General features: G+C 43.4%; 1 protein-coding gene across 3 annotated transcripts in view; it reads right to left on the reverse strand.

Moving 5' to 3' along the window:
- Positions 1-1,291, reverse strand: part of Hgf (hepatocyte growth factor) — a 74,288-nt gene extending 72,997 nt beyond the window's left edge. For 2 of the 3 annotated variants that reach the window (XM_004839761.3, XM_087206749.1), the window contains exon 1: positions 1,056-1,278. In XM_004839761.3, coding sequence (XP_004839818.2) covers positions 1,056-1,143 — 88 coding nt within the window. In that variant the 5' untranslated portion in view covers positions 1,144-1,278. Of the gene's footprint in view, positions 1-1,055 lie in introns of all 3 variants that reach the window. The other variant, XM_004839760.3, reaches the window with a different exon arrangement.
- Between the last annotated feature and the right edge of the window lie 15,615 nt (positions 1,292-16,906).

Genomic DNA, 16,906 nt, shown 5'->3' on the forward strand with positions numbered 1-16,906 from the left:
AAGGTTCACTTCCCCAAATAGAAGCAAGCCAGATGAGTTAAATGATTTTTCTTATCATTTAGCACATTCTTGAAGTTTTCAGCCTTTGTATGACATCAGAACCTAGATCAGAGGTCTGATAAAATTCATATTTGACTTATCGCGAAAGAAAGACACAGGCGTCTCTGTTTCTCCTTGTAAAAAGTCTCTGCCTGCCACCTGAGCATTTGCTTCTTTCTGACTCCCGTGTGCCTACCCTGGATGTGCCCGCCCTGGATGTGCCCACCCTGGATGTGCCCTGCCTTCTGTGGGCACGCTGGCCACCAGGTTGATAACACAAATACAGATGTTTCCTCTTGTGCTGATTCCCACCGCAAACTTCCCACAGCGGCAGGTCAGGTCTCTCAATGCCCGGGCACCATGGGCTTCCAGCTGCTCCTCCCCAACCTGGGAAGCAAAGGACAAGCAGGAGCAGAGCAGAGTTCCGCAGCTTTCACCCCAGTGCCCGTTTTGCCCCGCAGGCAATTGCTGCCTTTCCAGAGGATGGGACTCCTAGGGCAGAAAGCCGGAGGGCTCAGCAGAGGGGCTTTCTCTTTCATTTTCAAAGCGCGCATTTTGTAGTTCGGAGTGTCATCCGCCTCCCCTGGACGAAAGCCTGTCTAGCGCTGCAATCTGGCTCTGAATGCCCTGGATGCTGAGGGGCGGTAGTTGTCCTGGACAGGCCCTCTGGAGAAGTCGAGTCCTCACCGGACGGGCCATCCCTCTCCCCTGTGCAGACCACGGGCTAGCTTCCAACTTATCCAAACCAACAAAGCTGCAGCCAGCATCAGCGCCCTACTCCGGCCGTCCGTCCAGGACCGCGGGGTCACTGGCATGGGCTGGGCCGGGTGAGGGCAGAGGGAGCCCGGCGCATGTCAGCGGTCCCGTAACGCTTTCCAGACAGAAACGTCAGAAGACAGCGTGCTGAGAGGTTGTGAAACCCCATGCCACACGCGGAGCGGAGCGGAGCCGAGGCTGGGTCGGGGCAGCGGGAGGGAAGGGGAGGCGAGCGAGGGGAAGCAGCAGGGGAAACTGACCTGCGTAGGGGATGGCGACGGGGAGCAGCAGGAGGTGCAGGAGGACTTGCTGGAGCAGCAGGGCCTGCAGGAGTCTGGCGGCCCACATGGTGCGGGCCTGCCCGGCCGGGCGCCTCTGCAGCCGCTGCCTGGGCGGAGGAGTCGCGTCCGCAGCCGGCGCCCCGAGAGCCGCGGCTGGGCTGCTTTCTCGTGCTGAGTTAAGTCGCCGAGTGGTTAACTGGAAGGTCTGGTTCTGCACTCCCTCTTACGGCAAGACACTGTTTTAACAGCGCGCTGCGCGCGGCTCGGGCCCCTCCTTCCGTCACCCCCACCGGCCCTGGAGAGGAACTGAGGAAGCAGAGGTCGCCGGCCCGAGGCTCGCGCGGGGTGGACGGCAGGGACCAGGAGCCAGCCCGGGCCGAGGTGCTCAACTCGGACAGCAAAGTGCGTGTTTCCACACCGACGTGGGGAAAGAGGAAGGGGAAGCAGCGGCTGAGGAAGGCAAGAAGCCGCCTTCAGCCCGATTCGCCCCTAACCTGCGAAGTCTGAGCTGCAGAAGCCAAGCAGGGATCGCCCGGGCTCCCGGGGATCCCAGGTGGGAGGGAGGAGGGTCCCAGCCCGGCAAATCCAGCGAGGCGGGGAGGGGTCGGGTCGGGAAAGGGCGTGGTATTGAGCGCAGACTGCAGGTGGGGCAGTGGCCTGGCCCGAGCAGGCTGGGGTGCGGGAGCCGCCCCCCCCGGACGTCCGCTTTACCTGGCCCTGCTTTCTTTTAAACGCCCGTGGGCAGGGACTGGGCTTTGCCGGCGGGTGGCGGGTGACGCGGGACCCCAGAGCACCCCTCCGGGACCCCGGGAGCCTCTCTGCAGCCCCCTCTCTGCACCCGCTCTGCACCCCTCTCTGCAGCCCCTCCCCGCCCAGGGCGCTGAGCTCGAGGGGGCGGGGGAGGTTCCCAGCACCACACTTCAGTGGCTCATCCATGGCCCCCAGGGTTCGCCCTCAAGTCATGGACTTCTTTCCCGCCGCCCCGGAGGCTGCCCGATTCCTCCAGCCAGGGCTCACTGTGTCCTGCCCAGGAGCAGCCCTGGCACCGGCCCAGCAACACAGGAACCTGGATCCTTTTCCAGCCGGCCCTTGTTTCACTGTCCCTTCTCAAAGCAAACCTCGAAGTAGCCTCCCGGCCTCTCTCCAGTGCCCTCTCCTTTCCTCCTGACCCCCCACCCGCTTTTTGGAAAATCACAGTTTCAGTGCACTTCTGCCCATGACCCTGAATGACCCCGGCACTGTGCCTCTGCTATTTTGTTAGGGGTTAAAAAGCTTTAGAAGAAGCTAGACTTTTAGGTAAGTAAATTTCTGTAGGTAAAGAGTAAAGGAAAGCGCAGTTTCTATTTAATTTTTCATTTTCCCAATCAGGTGCTGAAAGCTTGGTAGCAATTATTGTTACAAATTCAGGGAAAATTAAACTGGAATAAAGGACTCGGGGCAATAGCGGAATATTGCGTACATTTATGTATTGGGTCAACTGTTTTCAAGATTTTTATTAACAGATTAAGTATTATAAACACAACTCAGACCTATTTAAAATCATATACCATTCATATCCCCTTTTGACAGAAATTGGTTTGTTTTCATTGAAATCAAAGCTATATGCAGTGAGCTCTCTGTGTACACTAAGAATTATGCCAAGTGCTATTAGAAATTGTGGTATCTAATGCTTGGAATGAACTTTTTAAAATGTCATAATTCCCATCTTAAGCCAGGTATGTTTGCACATGTCTGTAACCTCAGCAATATGGAAGGCTGAGGGAGGGGGCTTAGAAGTTGCAGTTCAGCCTGAGCGATTTAACAAGAGACCCTGTATCAAAACATAATAAAATAAAAGGCTTAGCATTCCCTAGCACACGTGAAGCACTGGGTTCTATACTGTCACCATTAAAAAAATATCATTTTATATTTGAGGAAATAAATAAATAATTTTTATTCTCAAATAAATCATTCAAGATTGCAAAGGAATAAATATTCAAGTGTGAACTTCAGATAAATTGGTCCTACCCCTTAAGATGGAGTAAGTTTATTTAATCTCCAGGACAGGTAACAATCATATTTTTATAGACAGTTAAATTAGGTAGAAATATTCTAAGCAGTCAGATAGGGCTGGGCCCTAGAGGGAGTCAGTTCAGAAGATGAGAGCACATCACAGCAGTGGCTGGAGGCACATTCACTAAAGGCCAGCCCTCGAGATAAGGCTGGGATGACCTGCCTACGTGCCTCCCGGAGGGATAAGCAATATACTACACTATAAATGGTATTTCCTGGTCCATTGTTCACCCAGGTGGGTGACCAGGACCTCCTGATTCATGTCTTCCTGAAAAGTCCTTGTTCTTTTCATGTAAACTTGCTGTGTGACCTGCCTCCCCATTTGGACCAATATTTCCTAAGCAGCTGCTATGGCTTGTGTTTAGAAGTCCCCCCAAAGCCTCATGTGGCTTTTGCAGAGGTGGCTGAATCTGGAGTATATGATGCTGAGATTGATTTCTGGTGCAATGCTAGGATCGAGGGCACTAGAATTAAGGGTGTGAGTGCTGCCTGCCCTAGGCAGCCTGGATAGGATAAGAGGGGCAGAAAGATCCTATCTAGGTCCTTTTCCCTTGCTTGCTTTTGCTACGCTCTGTCTGCCATGGACTGTTTCTCCTCCGCCACATCACCCTGTCTTGGAGCCAGCCAACTATGCGCTGAAACCTCTACACACTGTGAGCTAAAAAACCTTTCTTCCTTTAACTTTGGGTTTGGGGGCTTTTGTCTCAACAGTGAGAAAAGTAACTAAGACAGCAGCTATATCTGTAATCCTATTGGTTGGCTATAGTTTTGTCCCACATTGTACCCACCACATAATTTTGTACTCGCCTTTTTATTTGCTCTATAAAACTTCCTAGGTGAAGTGGTATCCATAGCAACCCACTTTTAGGTCCTCTCCTGTCTCTCAGGAGCTATCTCTCTATCTCTCACCGAAATATTTCCTACTCTTAACCTCCATTGTTCCTTAGAAATCATTCTTATATTTTGGGGAACACGAATTCTGTGTATCTGACATCTAGCAATTGGGGAGTTACGTGTATTTCCCCTGTATCATTTGGGGGCCCAACTGAGATAATTGGAAGGAGGTAAGAGTTTGCTTTTGTTTCATGGGATTCTGGATTGTGACTTGTTTAGGTAATCAGAAATTTTCATCCTTGTCTGTCAAATGCTTATGCCTTGAATTTTTATACCTTGTCTTTTTTTTTTTTTACACATTTTTTTGTTAAAGTGATAGTAAATTCAAGTTGAGAATATGGGAAGATTATGATATTCCTTTGATGGGACTTTTTACTTTTGCAGGAATGGCCTTATATTCCTGTTTATATATGCTGCATTTGGACTTACTAAGTTGCTGAATTTATTGGTGCTGCTTAGTTGACATGTTTGTTTTGACTGTTATGGTTTTGCTATTTAATCTTAGACAACAGCACTAAGATAAAGTAATATTAGAGCATCCCCTAGTGGACTTTGATATTAACCAAAATGTGAATTTATGAATTGCACTAAGATGGGTCTTTTATGAAAGCTAGTTTATATTTAGGAAATAAACATGGCTATTAATAAATCATGGGATGTCAATTGCCAGGTTAAAAGACAATAGGCCAGCAGCCATTCTTAAGACTTGGAGGACAGGTTTCATGGGGACACCCTAGAGGGGAATGTTGAGCCTCTTCTGCCTCATTTGCCTTTCTGGTCTGATCTTCCACTGGTGAAGAGGCAATCTTAGTTCTTGAGATTCCCCACTCTCACCTTTCCAGACTGATGGTGATGACTTGTGGGCAAGTTGTCTCAATAACTCACCATGCACATGAGAAGAAAAGACTTCCTTTTTCTGATTTCATTTCTGATATTTTCCTGTCATTTTGTACTTCCCTTTTTTGGAGGCATGTTTTTGCTAAAGATTAGAGAGGGAGGAACCCTAAATTGTCTTTCCCTCCTATCCAACAACTAAAATCTTTTAAGTTGAGCCCATAGAAAATGAGCATTTGCTAACGCTGAAGACAGGGAAGTCATCCTAGATGAGGAACACATACCCCGTCTCTGGGTCAGATGAGACATCAGAATTTCACCCATCCTGGAGAACATACATGAAAGCAATGTCCCAGCTTATGTGTTCTGGGCAACAGTATCCCAGGTGTGGGAAACTGAACCTGAGACCCCATGGAAAGAACCAACTTCTGGGTGAGACCAGAAGGAGCTAGTTCCTAAGCACAATATTTAAGGAACCAAAATACATTCAGTTTAAGGGAGAATCCCCAACCTCCCGGGCTCTCTTTCTCCCCTCGTAGGTCTGGTTCTCATCATTGATGTGTGTAGGAGAGGTAAATACTTTTAGTCTAACTTGTGGTTGCTGGACAATGTGTATAGATTTTAACCTGTGAGCTTCTTAAGTGTGTTGCTAAGGAAGATTGCCTAGGTGATTAGGTAGACAGCACAAAGACTTTTCTGAGCCATTACTTGCCTCTATCTATCTCTGGAGGTGGTCTCTTTTACAGGCTGGGAAGTGCTCAAACAACTTTCAATTTGTCCTTTGGTCCTTTTCTTCCTCACTCTCTGAAAGAATTGGAAAGCAGTTGTTCAGATCTCTTGATTATTGGTTTAATTTTGCAAACAATGCTTCCTTCTTTAAACATGACTGCTTGTGCTTTTGGAAACACACGTTGGAGTTGGGAGTGTGAGTTTCTGGGGAAGGCAGAAGTGCAAATCTGTAAGGGTGGCTAGTCTGACCTGACCTATCTTCTGGTCACTCTCTAGATAGCACCCATCTGCTCTGAAACAGTCACCTCAGAAGACACCTTGAGAGGATATAGAAACCAAGTGGAGATTAAAAGGAACACCTATTTTCCTCTTGTGTTGCAGATGGGGAATTTAATGTTGAATTCTCTTGCTCCTTTGGAATGTATTCTTAAGCATTGGAAATTGTTTGACCCTCATGTAATGAGAAAGAGATGTTTAATATTTTTCTCCACTGTGCATGGCCTGTCTACCAACTAGAGGCAAAATGCAATGCAGAGGGAAGTAATTATAATATTATTTCAGAACTAAAATTGTACTGTAAGAAAGAGGGAAAATAGTCAGAATTACCTTATGTTTAGACTTTCTTTGCATTAAGGGATAATCCTTACTTGTGTTCAAAATGTAAATGTAAGCCACAGGAAAACCAGACACCTCTGGACCTTAGGGCACAATTGGATGCATTCACTATCACTGATTTAAGGTTCTCCTCCCTTGCCCTTTGGATTATAAGGGTGAGGCTTCTAAGCCAGCCATAATTGAAGTGTCTATTCGGCCCTATCCATCCCTATCTGATTTTGTTCAAGCTCCTCAAGGAAAGTATTCCTTATAGGAGGTGGATGGAGAGTTTGATCCTACCTGTGCCCATGTGTCCTTTTCTCTCAGTGACCTCAAACAGACCAAACAAGATCTGAGAACATTTTACGATGACCATGAGTACCTTGAGGGCTTTAGGGGACTTACTCAAACCTATGAACTAGTCTGGAAAGATGTACTGTTACTCTTAAATCAACCACTGACTTCTAATGAGAGACATGTAGCATTACAAAATGTTATTACATTTGGAGATAAATATCATATTGTTAATTTTAGAAGGCCACAAGACAGCCAGTTCCAACTGGAGCCCAAGCAGTCCCTACACAAGATCCCTACTGGCATACTAACCAGACAAGACATTGGAATAGGAGACATCTTCAGATGTGTATTCTTGGAGGTCTAAGAAGGATGAGAACTAAGCCCTTCACTTATCTTAAATTGTCAGCTATTCATCAGGAAAAAGATTAGCACCCCTCTGCCTTCTTAGATCATTTACAAGAGGCCTTGATGAAACATACATCCCTAGTTCCTTATTCAGTAGAAGAGCAGATTGTTCTTAAAGACAAGTTTATTAATGAGTCAGCCTCAGATACAAGGAAACAATGACAGAACATGGCTTTTGCTCCAGATAGTTCAGTTGATACTTGATTGAGATCTTACAAGGAGTAGACTCTAAGTCTGATTCTCGGGGCTCTAAGAAGAGCTTGATGACTAAACTCATCTGCTACTACTATGGAAAACCAGGCTACCTAAGGAAGGATTGTGATAAAAACTGTCACAACAGGCCCCTTGAGCTATGTCCTGATTGCAGAGGTAACCACATGAAGTCAGACTGGCCCCTGAGATGGAGGTTCCAGGAAGCAGGCCCATCTTACCAGCTGGTCCAGAAAGACTGAAGGGCCCGAGGTGCTCTCTGCCTTCTCCCTCTGACTGGACTGTCATCTCCCTGGGGGAGTCCTGGCCAATTATGATTGTAGAGGGACAAATTTGTCAGTGGTATTCATAATAGTCTTATTGATCTTAATATTTGATCTATGCATACTTAACTGTTTCTTTGGCCTTGTGTCCTCCAAAGTTAAAGCTATATGCCTATCCAAGACAAGAATACCTGGGGTCTATCATGGGCCTTCAGATAGACCCCTGTAGAGTATCTCTGACTGCCAATCACAATTACAACCCCCTTCAGCCAGAAGTAGCCACAAGAGTCATTGCCCTTTCCCCCCTCATGGCAGTTAGAGTTACCTCTTCAGAGTGGGGAATATCACAGGCAGCTTAGTTAGGCAGAAGTGTTACAGGCAGTCAGACAGGGTTAGGTCCCGGAGGGAGTTTGTGGAGAAAATGAGGATATATTACAAATGTGTCTAGAGGCACATCTGTTGAAGGCCAGGCCTCAAGATAAAGATGGACCAAACAGGTCTCCATATTTCCCCGAGAAATAAATAGTATATTGCAATTGGTATCACCTGGTTCAATGAAGTCAGATATGAGTCACACATGTGGGTGCCCAGAGCCTCCTAACCCATCACTTCCTGAAAAGTCCTTGTTCTTTCCATGTACTCTTGCTGTGTAAACTGCTTCCTCATTGGATCAATATTTCCTAACCAGCTATACTTGTAATCTTATTGGTTGATCATAGTTTTGTCCCATGTTGTACCTACATCATGATTTTGTACCCACTTCATAATTTTGCTCGATAAAACTTCCTCTGATGTGCAGTGGGGTCTGAGGCAACACATTTTCCGGCCCCCTTTTGTCTCTCAGAACCTATTTCTCTATCTCTCAATAAAACATTTCCTACTCTTAACCTCCATTATCCCTTAGAATTCATTCTTTGATTTTGAGGAGCATGAACTGGGCATATCTGACATCTTGCAGGTTGGGAATAACGTTTATTTCACCTGTATCAATATGTTAAAGATTCTAATTGCCAAACTTAGTCACAGATTGAACATATAAGATATGCTTATAATAATCTACAAAATAAACTGACCACGAGGTGTTGTTCCTGTAATCTCAGCTAACTTGGAGGCAGGGATAGGAAGATCATAAATTCAAGACCATCCTGGGCAACATAGTGAGGCCTCCTAAATAAATCAATAAATCAATAGATCAATCAATCAATCAATCAATAAATTCAAAAACCAATGTGTAAATAATTTAACATCTCCCAAATGTATAATGGAATATCTAAATGAAATAAATTACTAATTATGTCATTATTTTTCTTTGTCTAACATATTCTCTTGGTTTATTGTGAACCATGACTATGGTGTCCCCATACCTGGCTAATCAACATAATACTTCTTAGGGTTAGGTGTTAAACTGTAAAATCCCCTAAATATGTATCTGAAATCAGCTTGATATAAAGGATGTTTCTGTGAAGAAATACTTCCAGTGTCACAACTTGTGCAGTTACTTGGTTACGTGATAGATATTTGTTGCCATATAATATTTTAAGTTTGTTTTAAGATTGAGATTTCTGATATACCATGCCAACTAGATGGATTGAATGCAAAAGTGTACTTTCTCAAGTCTGTACTTGGTTAAATACACACACACATATGCACACACACACACACACACACACACATCTTCTTCAAGGTTCCATGTTTCTCAACTACAAGTGCTGTCCATCCATCACAAATATGCTGATCTGGCTTTGTGATCCACAGATCCTAGTGAGCTGTGTGCTCTTGGCCTGGTCCTTTCATTCGTTCAGTGCTGGCCATGTGGCAGATGTTGCTGCTGCTACTCCTCCTTTAATCATTTGCCTGATTTCAAACCCCAGCCGAGTCACCTACTACATTCATTGCTAATGGATAAGGATAATTTGTCTAATATCTCAGCTTCCCTGCTGCCCACCTGGGGCACCATGTACCAGGTACTGTGCTGACCATTTGCTGAGTATGACCTCTCCTACCCTTCCCACTTCCTGCGGGTTGGAGGAGAGGTCTGTATATCCAGGACATGTATATCATTGCCACTAATTTGCGGATAAGGAAATCAAGATTTCTTTCTGCCAAGTAAATCAGTTCAAGTGAAACAGTTCAAGCTACCAACTGTACAGGCACCAAATTACTCTGACCAAGTTTTATTCCACATTGAAAGAGGTCCAGATGAAGAGATTTCCAGCCTTATTTCTAACTTTACTATTTGATTATTTTACCCACATGAATTCTTTCATGGTCGCCATGCTTCTGTACAAATGTCACCGTCCCCATCTAGGAAAGAGCCCGCAGATTTAGGGCTACTCATTCTTCCCATGAGGCCACAGCTTCTCCTATTTCTCCCGTGTTCTTCCTACCCTCTGAGTGCTCATTCGTCATCCGTTACCACACCGCTGAATAATTCATACTGAGTGCCCCTAATGCAGGGAACATTGCAAAATTCAGAACAATGTGGGATTCGATTTTTTTTCTGTACTTGGGCCTTGAACCCAGGGCCTTCACAGTGAGCTATTCCCCCAGCACTTTTTGTCATTTCACTTTGAGACAGGATCTCGCTAAGTCACTAAGTTACCCAGACTGGAATCAAACTTATGATCTGTCTGTTGAAAATATTTTTAAATCTCTGAAACAGACATTTTAAAAACCCAGAATGCGATGCAAGTAGGCACACAGCATATTTATGTCCAAAGTTAGGGGACAGAGGTTACAATGGCCTTGAAGAGACTTAGACAGGCGCCGTCCAGTGTGGTATCCAGAAGGGGTCTATAGCTGTGTAAATAATGAAAATTAAGTCAGATTAAAACTAAACTTCATCTGCTGTGCTCAGCAGCTTCACATGTAGCTCATAGCTGGCCAAGGCGACCAATGCAGATAGAGCATATTCCGATCATTTCAGAAAGTTCTAGGGGTAATGTTGATCTAGACTAAGATGATCAGTGCAAATCACATCTAAATGTGATTACGGCTCAACCAGAGAGACAAAGAAAAACAATGATTATTAATAACATAAAAGATGGAGACGCTATCCAGGCATGGTGGCACATTCTTACAATTACAGCACTCTAGGTGGCTGAGGCAGGAGGATTGTGACTTAATGAGACTCTGTCTCAAAATAAAAGAAATTAAAAAGAGGTCTGGGGCTGCAGCTCAAGAGAAAGGCTCTGGAGTTCAATCCCCATACTAAAAATAATCTGCATATTACCATCTCCTAATTTGAAACCCTCTACTTTCTATCAGTTTTTACAGTGTGAAAAAGAAGAGCTTCATGTTAGCAAACATTCAGTAATAGAGCTCGTTGTTTGGAAGACTCATCACGTTCATTATACAGACAGGCACAATGACACTGGGAGAATGATCATGAGAAAAACGTTTGTAAAAGTCTGTAAAAATGTTTGCTTATTTTAAACAAAGCACCTGTCTAGCAAGGAATGTGATGCAATCCATCTGGTCAAGTATCTGAGGGTGTGGCAGGTCTTCCTCTTTTACATCAAAAATTCCTTAATTCAAAACAAGTGATAGATTTTGAAAACATTGTAGACTTGAAGTTGGTTTGATTTTCAATGAGTTCGAAATTGATTCCCCACTAAAAGGGCTCTCACCGTTCCTCAGTCTATGCATGGGCTCAGCTGCTCACCCATGATGTTTGCCACCTCCCAGGAAATCTGTTGAAAATTTGTGGTGAGATCGCATGGCCACAGCCAAGAAAATGACAGTAAGAGTTCAAGTATGTCATCACAGGGTGGCAATTGTCACGTGCATAAAAGTAGCAGGGTCGTCCCATTCTCTAGAAATTTGCCACATAGACTTCAGCAGAAATTTTTTTCAGGCTGTTCACTGATATGTATGAAGCAGAGTACTGCAGGGCAGAGTAAAGGGAATTCTTCTCCAGCCACGAGGACAGTCATGACTGAGCCACGCTTTGACTTTGGGGAGGAGAGAGACTCAGATAGGCAGAGAGCACACCAGGAACCGGGGTAGGACTCAGCTCTGCTCCGCTCTTGGGTTTTCTGTGCTGAGCCCCCAGGGAGCAGAGTCAGCGTCCCGGCCATTGCCTTAACACTCACCAACCTGCGCTGGGACCTGCTTTCATGTGCAGCCAGGTGTGAGCTGTGTTGTTAAATCCCAGGGCCCTGAGCGTTAAAGCCTCCCTACTTACACATGGCACAGGGGGACCGGCCTGTTAGGAAAATGCGTGGACCTGGGGAATCGAGTTCTTCTTCCTGAGTTTACAGTCTGATGATGATAAAAGTCGTCGGTGTAAGAAAACTGCAATATTCACAATCAAGAATTGCTCATAGCAACTGCCTAGTCCGCTCATTTGGATCTTAAAAGGTGTGTAATAAAATCGAGGTTTCCCCTTTTACTGCAAGTACATGTGGCACGTTTATGGTGGCCTTGGGGATATCTGAGGGGAACTCCATCTGCCAGATGGCACTGGTACCAGAATTGCATTTCAGACATGGAGGGAAAGATCATCCTGAGGAGCACGGCGTGTATGGAGCTCGTCTGAGGCCCTGGCCCTGCTCAGGAGTTACTGAGAGATCTGCTCCACTAAGGCTCGATAGTAGGATCCTGCACAGTTTATTAATCTTGGCCAGTTTTTCAAATGGCTGAATTTGTATCTGGTTCATAATGAATAAGGCAGCACTGCTTTAGGTTTTTGAAGAAGTTTGCACTTCAGTCCTCAATCCATGCAACCAAGACCCAAGTATCCTCATTCTGGGAGCGAGTCCTTGGCAGAAAGGACCAGTCCTTTTAGAAATATTAGTCGCTCCAGTTTAGAAATATTTGCACTCCCTGGAGCCCTAGAGACTTTATAGAATTACGGGTTCTCGAGCAACACAGGTTTCCTTCAGCAACACAGCTTTCCTCTAGCCAGGAAGCGGAGGTGTGAAGAGGCCAGTTCATGGTCCCCAAACCTGCCTATAATCTGAAATCATTTAATTTCGCTATATTCGTGTGCTTTTCTAATTCACAAAAATTTAGGAGGAATGCAGCAAAATCATATAATCATACAATGTTGAGTGTCAGGGACCAATGAAGTTGTTCAACGCTTTGATCTAATCCAGAAAGAAGGGGAAAATCACTCTAGAATGAGCCAATATTTTTACACTGCAACTCTAAAAGAGCCTTAGGCTTCCTCTGCTGAGTAGGTGATGATATTAACCAGAACACCCACTAAGGAGAATACCAGCTTATAGCTCCTTTTTAAAAGCTTCTTGGGGCTGTAATATAGCTCAGCGGTAGAAGGCCTGCTTAGCAAGGATTCCATCTCTAGTACCGCAAAAACACAAAACAAAACAAGATAAAATCAATCAGCCTCTCTTCCTCTTTGCTCAAATGAAAGAAAAAAATGCACAGAGTTTGCTGAATCTTTTAGACTGATTAATTTTTATATAAATAAGACAAGTTATAACCTTCTCTTTTAAGAGTAAAGTCAATAAAATATATTTTTGAACTACCTGGGTCAAGCCCCAAATCCTGTGTTTATCCTAGCACTTCTTATCTTTAAAAATACACTCATATTTTCCCATTTTGTTCCCTCTGACACAATTTCTTAACTCTCCAAAGCACAATGATATCATATAACTCAGAATTTTGGTGCTAGTTATCAGCAAAAAACTATATACTTTGCTTAATGTTTAATTCAGGGCTTCTATACAATATGTGGTTTTAATACCTTTCCATATAATTTTTCATCTTATGGATTTACTTATTTCCTCTAGGACACAAAATGAGATAATGCAAAGTTTAGACAAGCTGGTTCAAGTCTTAATTACACCACTTTCTAACTGGGAAAACCTGCACAGTTTAATTCACTAGGCTAATCTGCAAAATATTTATAATAAGTAACAGTTATGTATAATTATAAGTATTGTATAATTCTTAATTATAATAACATCAGAGAATATAGACATATAAAATAGAAGGCATATATTTAGGAACATAGTACAAGGTCATTTATTACTATTTTTGCTTATACTAAAACATTTAAGAGATTTGTCATTCGATATCTCAAACAGAGCACAGCTAAATTAAATGCGGAGTGAAGACAGGATCCCAGCATAGTGATATCAGGAAAGCCCTCAGTGCTCAGCAGTTATATAATTTAAAGTGTCTTAGTATCTTATAATAAATCTTAAGTGAAACAAAATATAAATTTAAGTTTTTCATATGCATCCTGTTTTAACTAATGTAGAGAAGAATAAAAAGTCACAGAATTCCATTTTCTAAAATGTTGGTAGTGGGAAGTGGAGGGGAAGGGGAAAGGAAAGAAGGGAAAGGAAAAATTATAAGAAAAGGAAAAAATGGAAACAAAGTCTATGTAAATAGGGAAGGGTGGAGGAGGTGAAGCGTGCACAGGGATTGGGGGAAAAAATAAGAACCAAGATGCATCATGTACAGGTACAAGCACCCAGTGATAAACGTAAATGTATTGTGTACTTAAAATGTACCAATAAAAGAATTTAAAGGAAAAAAAAATGAAATGTTGCTAGTGAAAAATTTCATTTATATGTATATATGTAAAATACCTTTAAAAGTAAAAAGTTTTGAGCATAACTTTGTATTGATATTATTCCTGGATAATTGTCACTAAAATAATTTTCTTGAAGTTAATTAGGGAAAATATAAGATTGAGAAATTAGTACCATTTATCTTTTGTTTCAATCAATCAAAAGTGATTAAATAACAACGCGCAGTGTAGGAAAAGTCTATCGGCCCACTTTCTCAACACAAACATGTTAAATGAATTTTGTATTTCAAGAGAATTCAAGCGAGCCACTCATTGTATTCGAGTGTATAGAGTACATGATCATACAGATACTGTCCGCTTAGTAAGTTAGAGCTTATAGCAGTGTCTGAAACAGCTTAGTAATTACCAAAAGCTAGACTCTATTATTCAGTTTCATCAAATGTATTCAAAGTGTTTGTATTTATCCTCAAACAGCATTACAGTAAACTCACCATTTAGTTTTATGTACATAGATAGATACACACACATACACACACACACACACACACACACAGAGGACTGAATGCTTAAAGTAACATTGGTTCATCAAAGTATTCACTCTAAGGAAAGCCAGCATATAGAATTCTAGCTTTTTTTAAATTTATTTTTTATTTTTTTTTATAGAATTCTAGCTTTTTAAGTAACTGAAGATCTGTCAATCTATAAAAGAAATTAAGTTCTATTCTTCCAGAACTCTTAGAGATCTTCATTCTCTGATACACAATTTTATGCACAGATTAAAGATAAAACCCATGATTCAATTCCACTTACAGTATGTTGCAATTGAGTTTAGCTTTAATAAATACTATTCTAAATAGCGTACAATTTTAATAGTAAACTATGAACCATTAATAGAGTGGCCTTAAAATTCATTTTATATTTATAATAATATTCAGTAAAGTATTTATAAGCATGTATTATAAATTATAGGTTGACATCATCATATCTTTTGAAATAATTTTTGATATTTCTGTAGCCATATCAAGCCATGAAGATTGATGTCTATTCATAAACCTAAATACATTTCAATTCATTGATTCAAAATTCTCAGAGAGCACTTGGCCAAGTGCTAAAGAACCAATAGTGATCCAGTATGAGGTCATAGGCAACAGTGCTGTGATCCCTGGAACCAGTGATTATACCTTTGTATTAATAGGGATTTTGCATATATGTGATCAGGGAAGACCTTGATATGTATTACCCTGACATTTTAGTCAGTTTTCCATCTCTATTATAAAAATATCAGGGATGATCAGCTTACAAAGAGAAAAGGTGCACTTTGGGTGACAGGGTGGGGTTGGTTTGGGGCTGTGGTGAGATAACAACATGTCATGGTGGGAGTCTGTGGCAGAACAAAACAGCTTATGTCATGGCCAGGAAGCAGAAAGGAGAGAAGAGGGCCCAGGGTCCCTCAATCCCTTCAAGATCACAACCGCAACATCTTGAAGACTTCCTTCCTCTCTTGGAGATTCCCCTCTCCCCAGGGCACCATCCTAAGGATGAAGCTTTCAGCACATGGAACTTCAGGGGACGTCCAAGATCCAAGGAAATGAACATAACCTTGGTTGTCCAGGAGAGCATGGCAGAGAGCCTTTCTGACCTGTGTTCAGAGCAATGCATGATGCAGGAAGATGGCTCAGAGGAATGCAGCCTTGGTAGATGATAGGGAAGAGGGGCAGCAGCTAAGAAGCGTGAGCCTTCAGGTGCTGTGAATTGCTAAGAAACAGCCTCCTCTAAAGCTTTCAGAAACTCATACCTCCCTGATGTCACCATGGTTTTATTCCATGACAAAAATATCAGGTTTCAGATGTACCCTAACAAAAATACACTGTCTTAGTCATCTTTTTTGGTCACTGCGACAAAATACCTGACACCTGCAACTAAAGGAGGGCAGGTTTATTTTGGCTCACATTTCAGGCTGTAGTTGGCTGGCTCCGAGACAGCATGGCACATGCACGGCAACGAGGCATAGCAGAGGAATAGCTGCTCCTGGCAGGAAGCAGAGAGAGGAGGGGATATACCCATCAGGTCAGACTCCCCAGTAACCCACATCTTCTGATCAGACATCAGCTCCTAACAAGAAGTCAATCATAACCACCTGTCCTACAAGCACTTCACAAAAGCCCAGCCTATGAGCACGTGAGGCTGTCAAGGGACATGGAGATGTGAGCAGCAACATTCCACCCCTAGCACCCGGAAGGCTCAGGCACATCCATCTGTGCAAAATGTATTTAGTGCACCTCTAAACATCGCCGAGGTCCTAAAAGTTTGAGTGTGTTGAAAAGCCCATGTCCAAAGTGTCCTCTGAGACTTCAGGCTGTGAGCCCTGTAAAAATCAAAAGAAAGTTGAACATTACCAATGTATAGTTATCAGCATAGGGTAAGCACTCTCATTCCAAATGAGGGCAACAGTGGAATAGAATCCAGCGAACCATACGAAGACCACATTAAAGCAAGGCAAACATTAAATCCCAAAGCTCTATGTCCAGCACCCAGGGCATGTTGTGGCAAGGTATGAACTCCAGAAGGTCTGGGCAGCCCCTCCATGGATTCCTGGTGGTTGTAGCCCCCATGGCCTCTCTTGAACTAGTGCTATTTGCTCACTGCTTATGCCTTTCCTCCAATGTTCCATGTTCCTAGCTTCTCCCACAGCCTAGGCTCTCTACTGCACTTTCAGCTTCACGCTCACAACTTCATGCACTGCCCTCTTAGGAGCACGCTGCCTGGCCTCCCAGGCTGAAATCTGGTAGAAGCCTCCTGGACTCCACAACTCTTGCAAGCTGTATCTGCCTAAAACCAGTACCATGTGGATGACACCAAGGTCTGCAGCCAGATCCATGTCCCCTTAAATCATGGCTGCTGAGGCCTCTGAATGCCAGGATGGCTGAGAACTGTGAATCAAATCCTGGGGATCTAATTCTGGAGCATGGTGCATTGGGGCACTCTTTTCAAAGCAAAATCTTTTGCAGTGTTGAGTGTATAAATAATGGGGGCTTGCTGCTTCCCCA

This window comes from Heterocephalus glaber, unplaced genomic scaffold, assembly GCF_053883595.1.
Source record: "Heterocephalus glaber isolate CG9 unplaced genomic scaffold, H.glaber_assembly_v1.0 deba00000678, whole genome shotgun sequence".
NCBI classification, from domain to species: Eukaryota; Metazoa; Chordata; class Mammalia; order Rodentia; family Bathyergidae; genus Heterocephalus; species Heterocephalus glaber.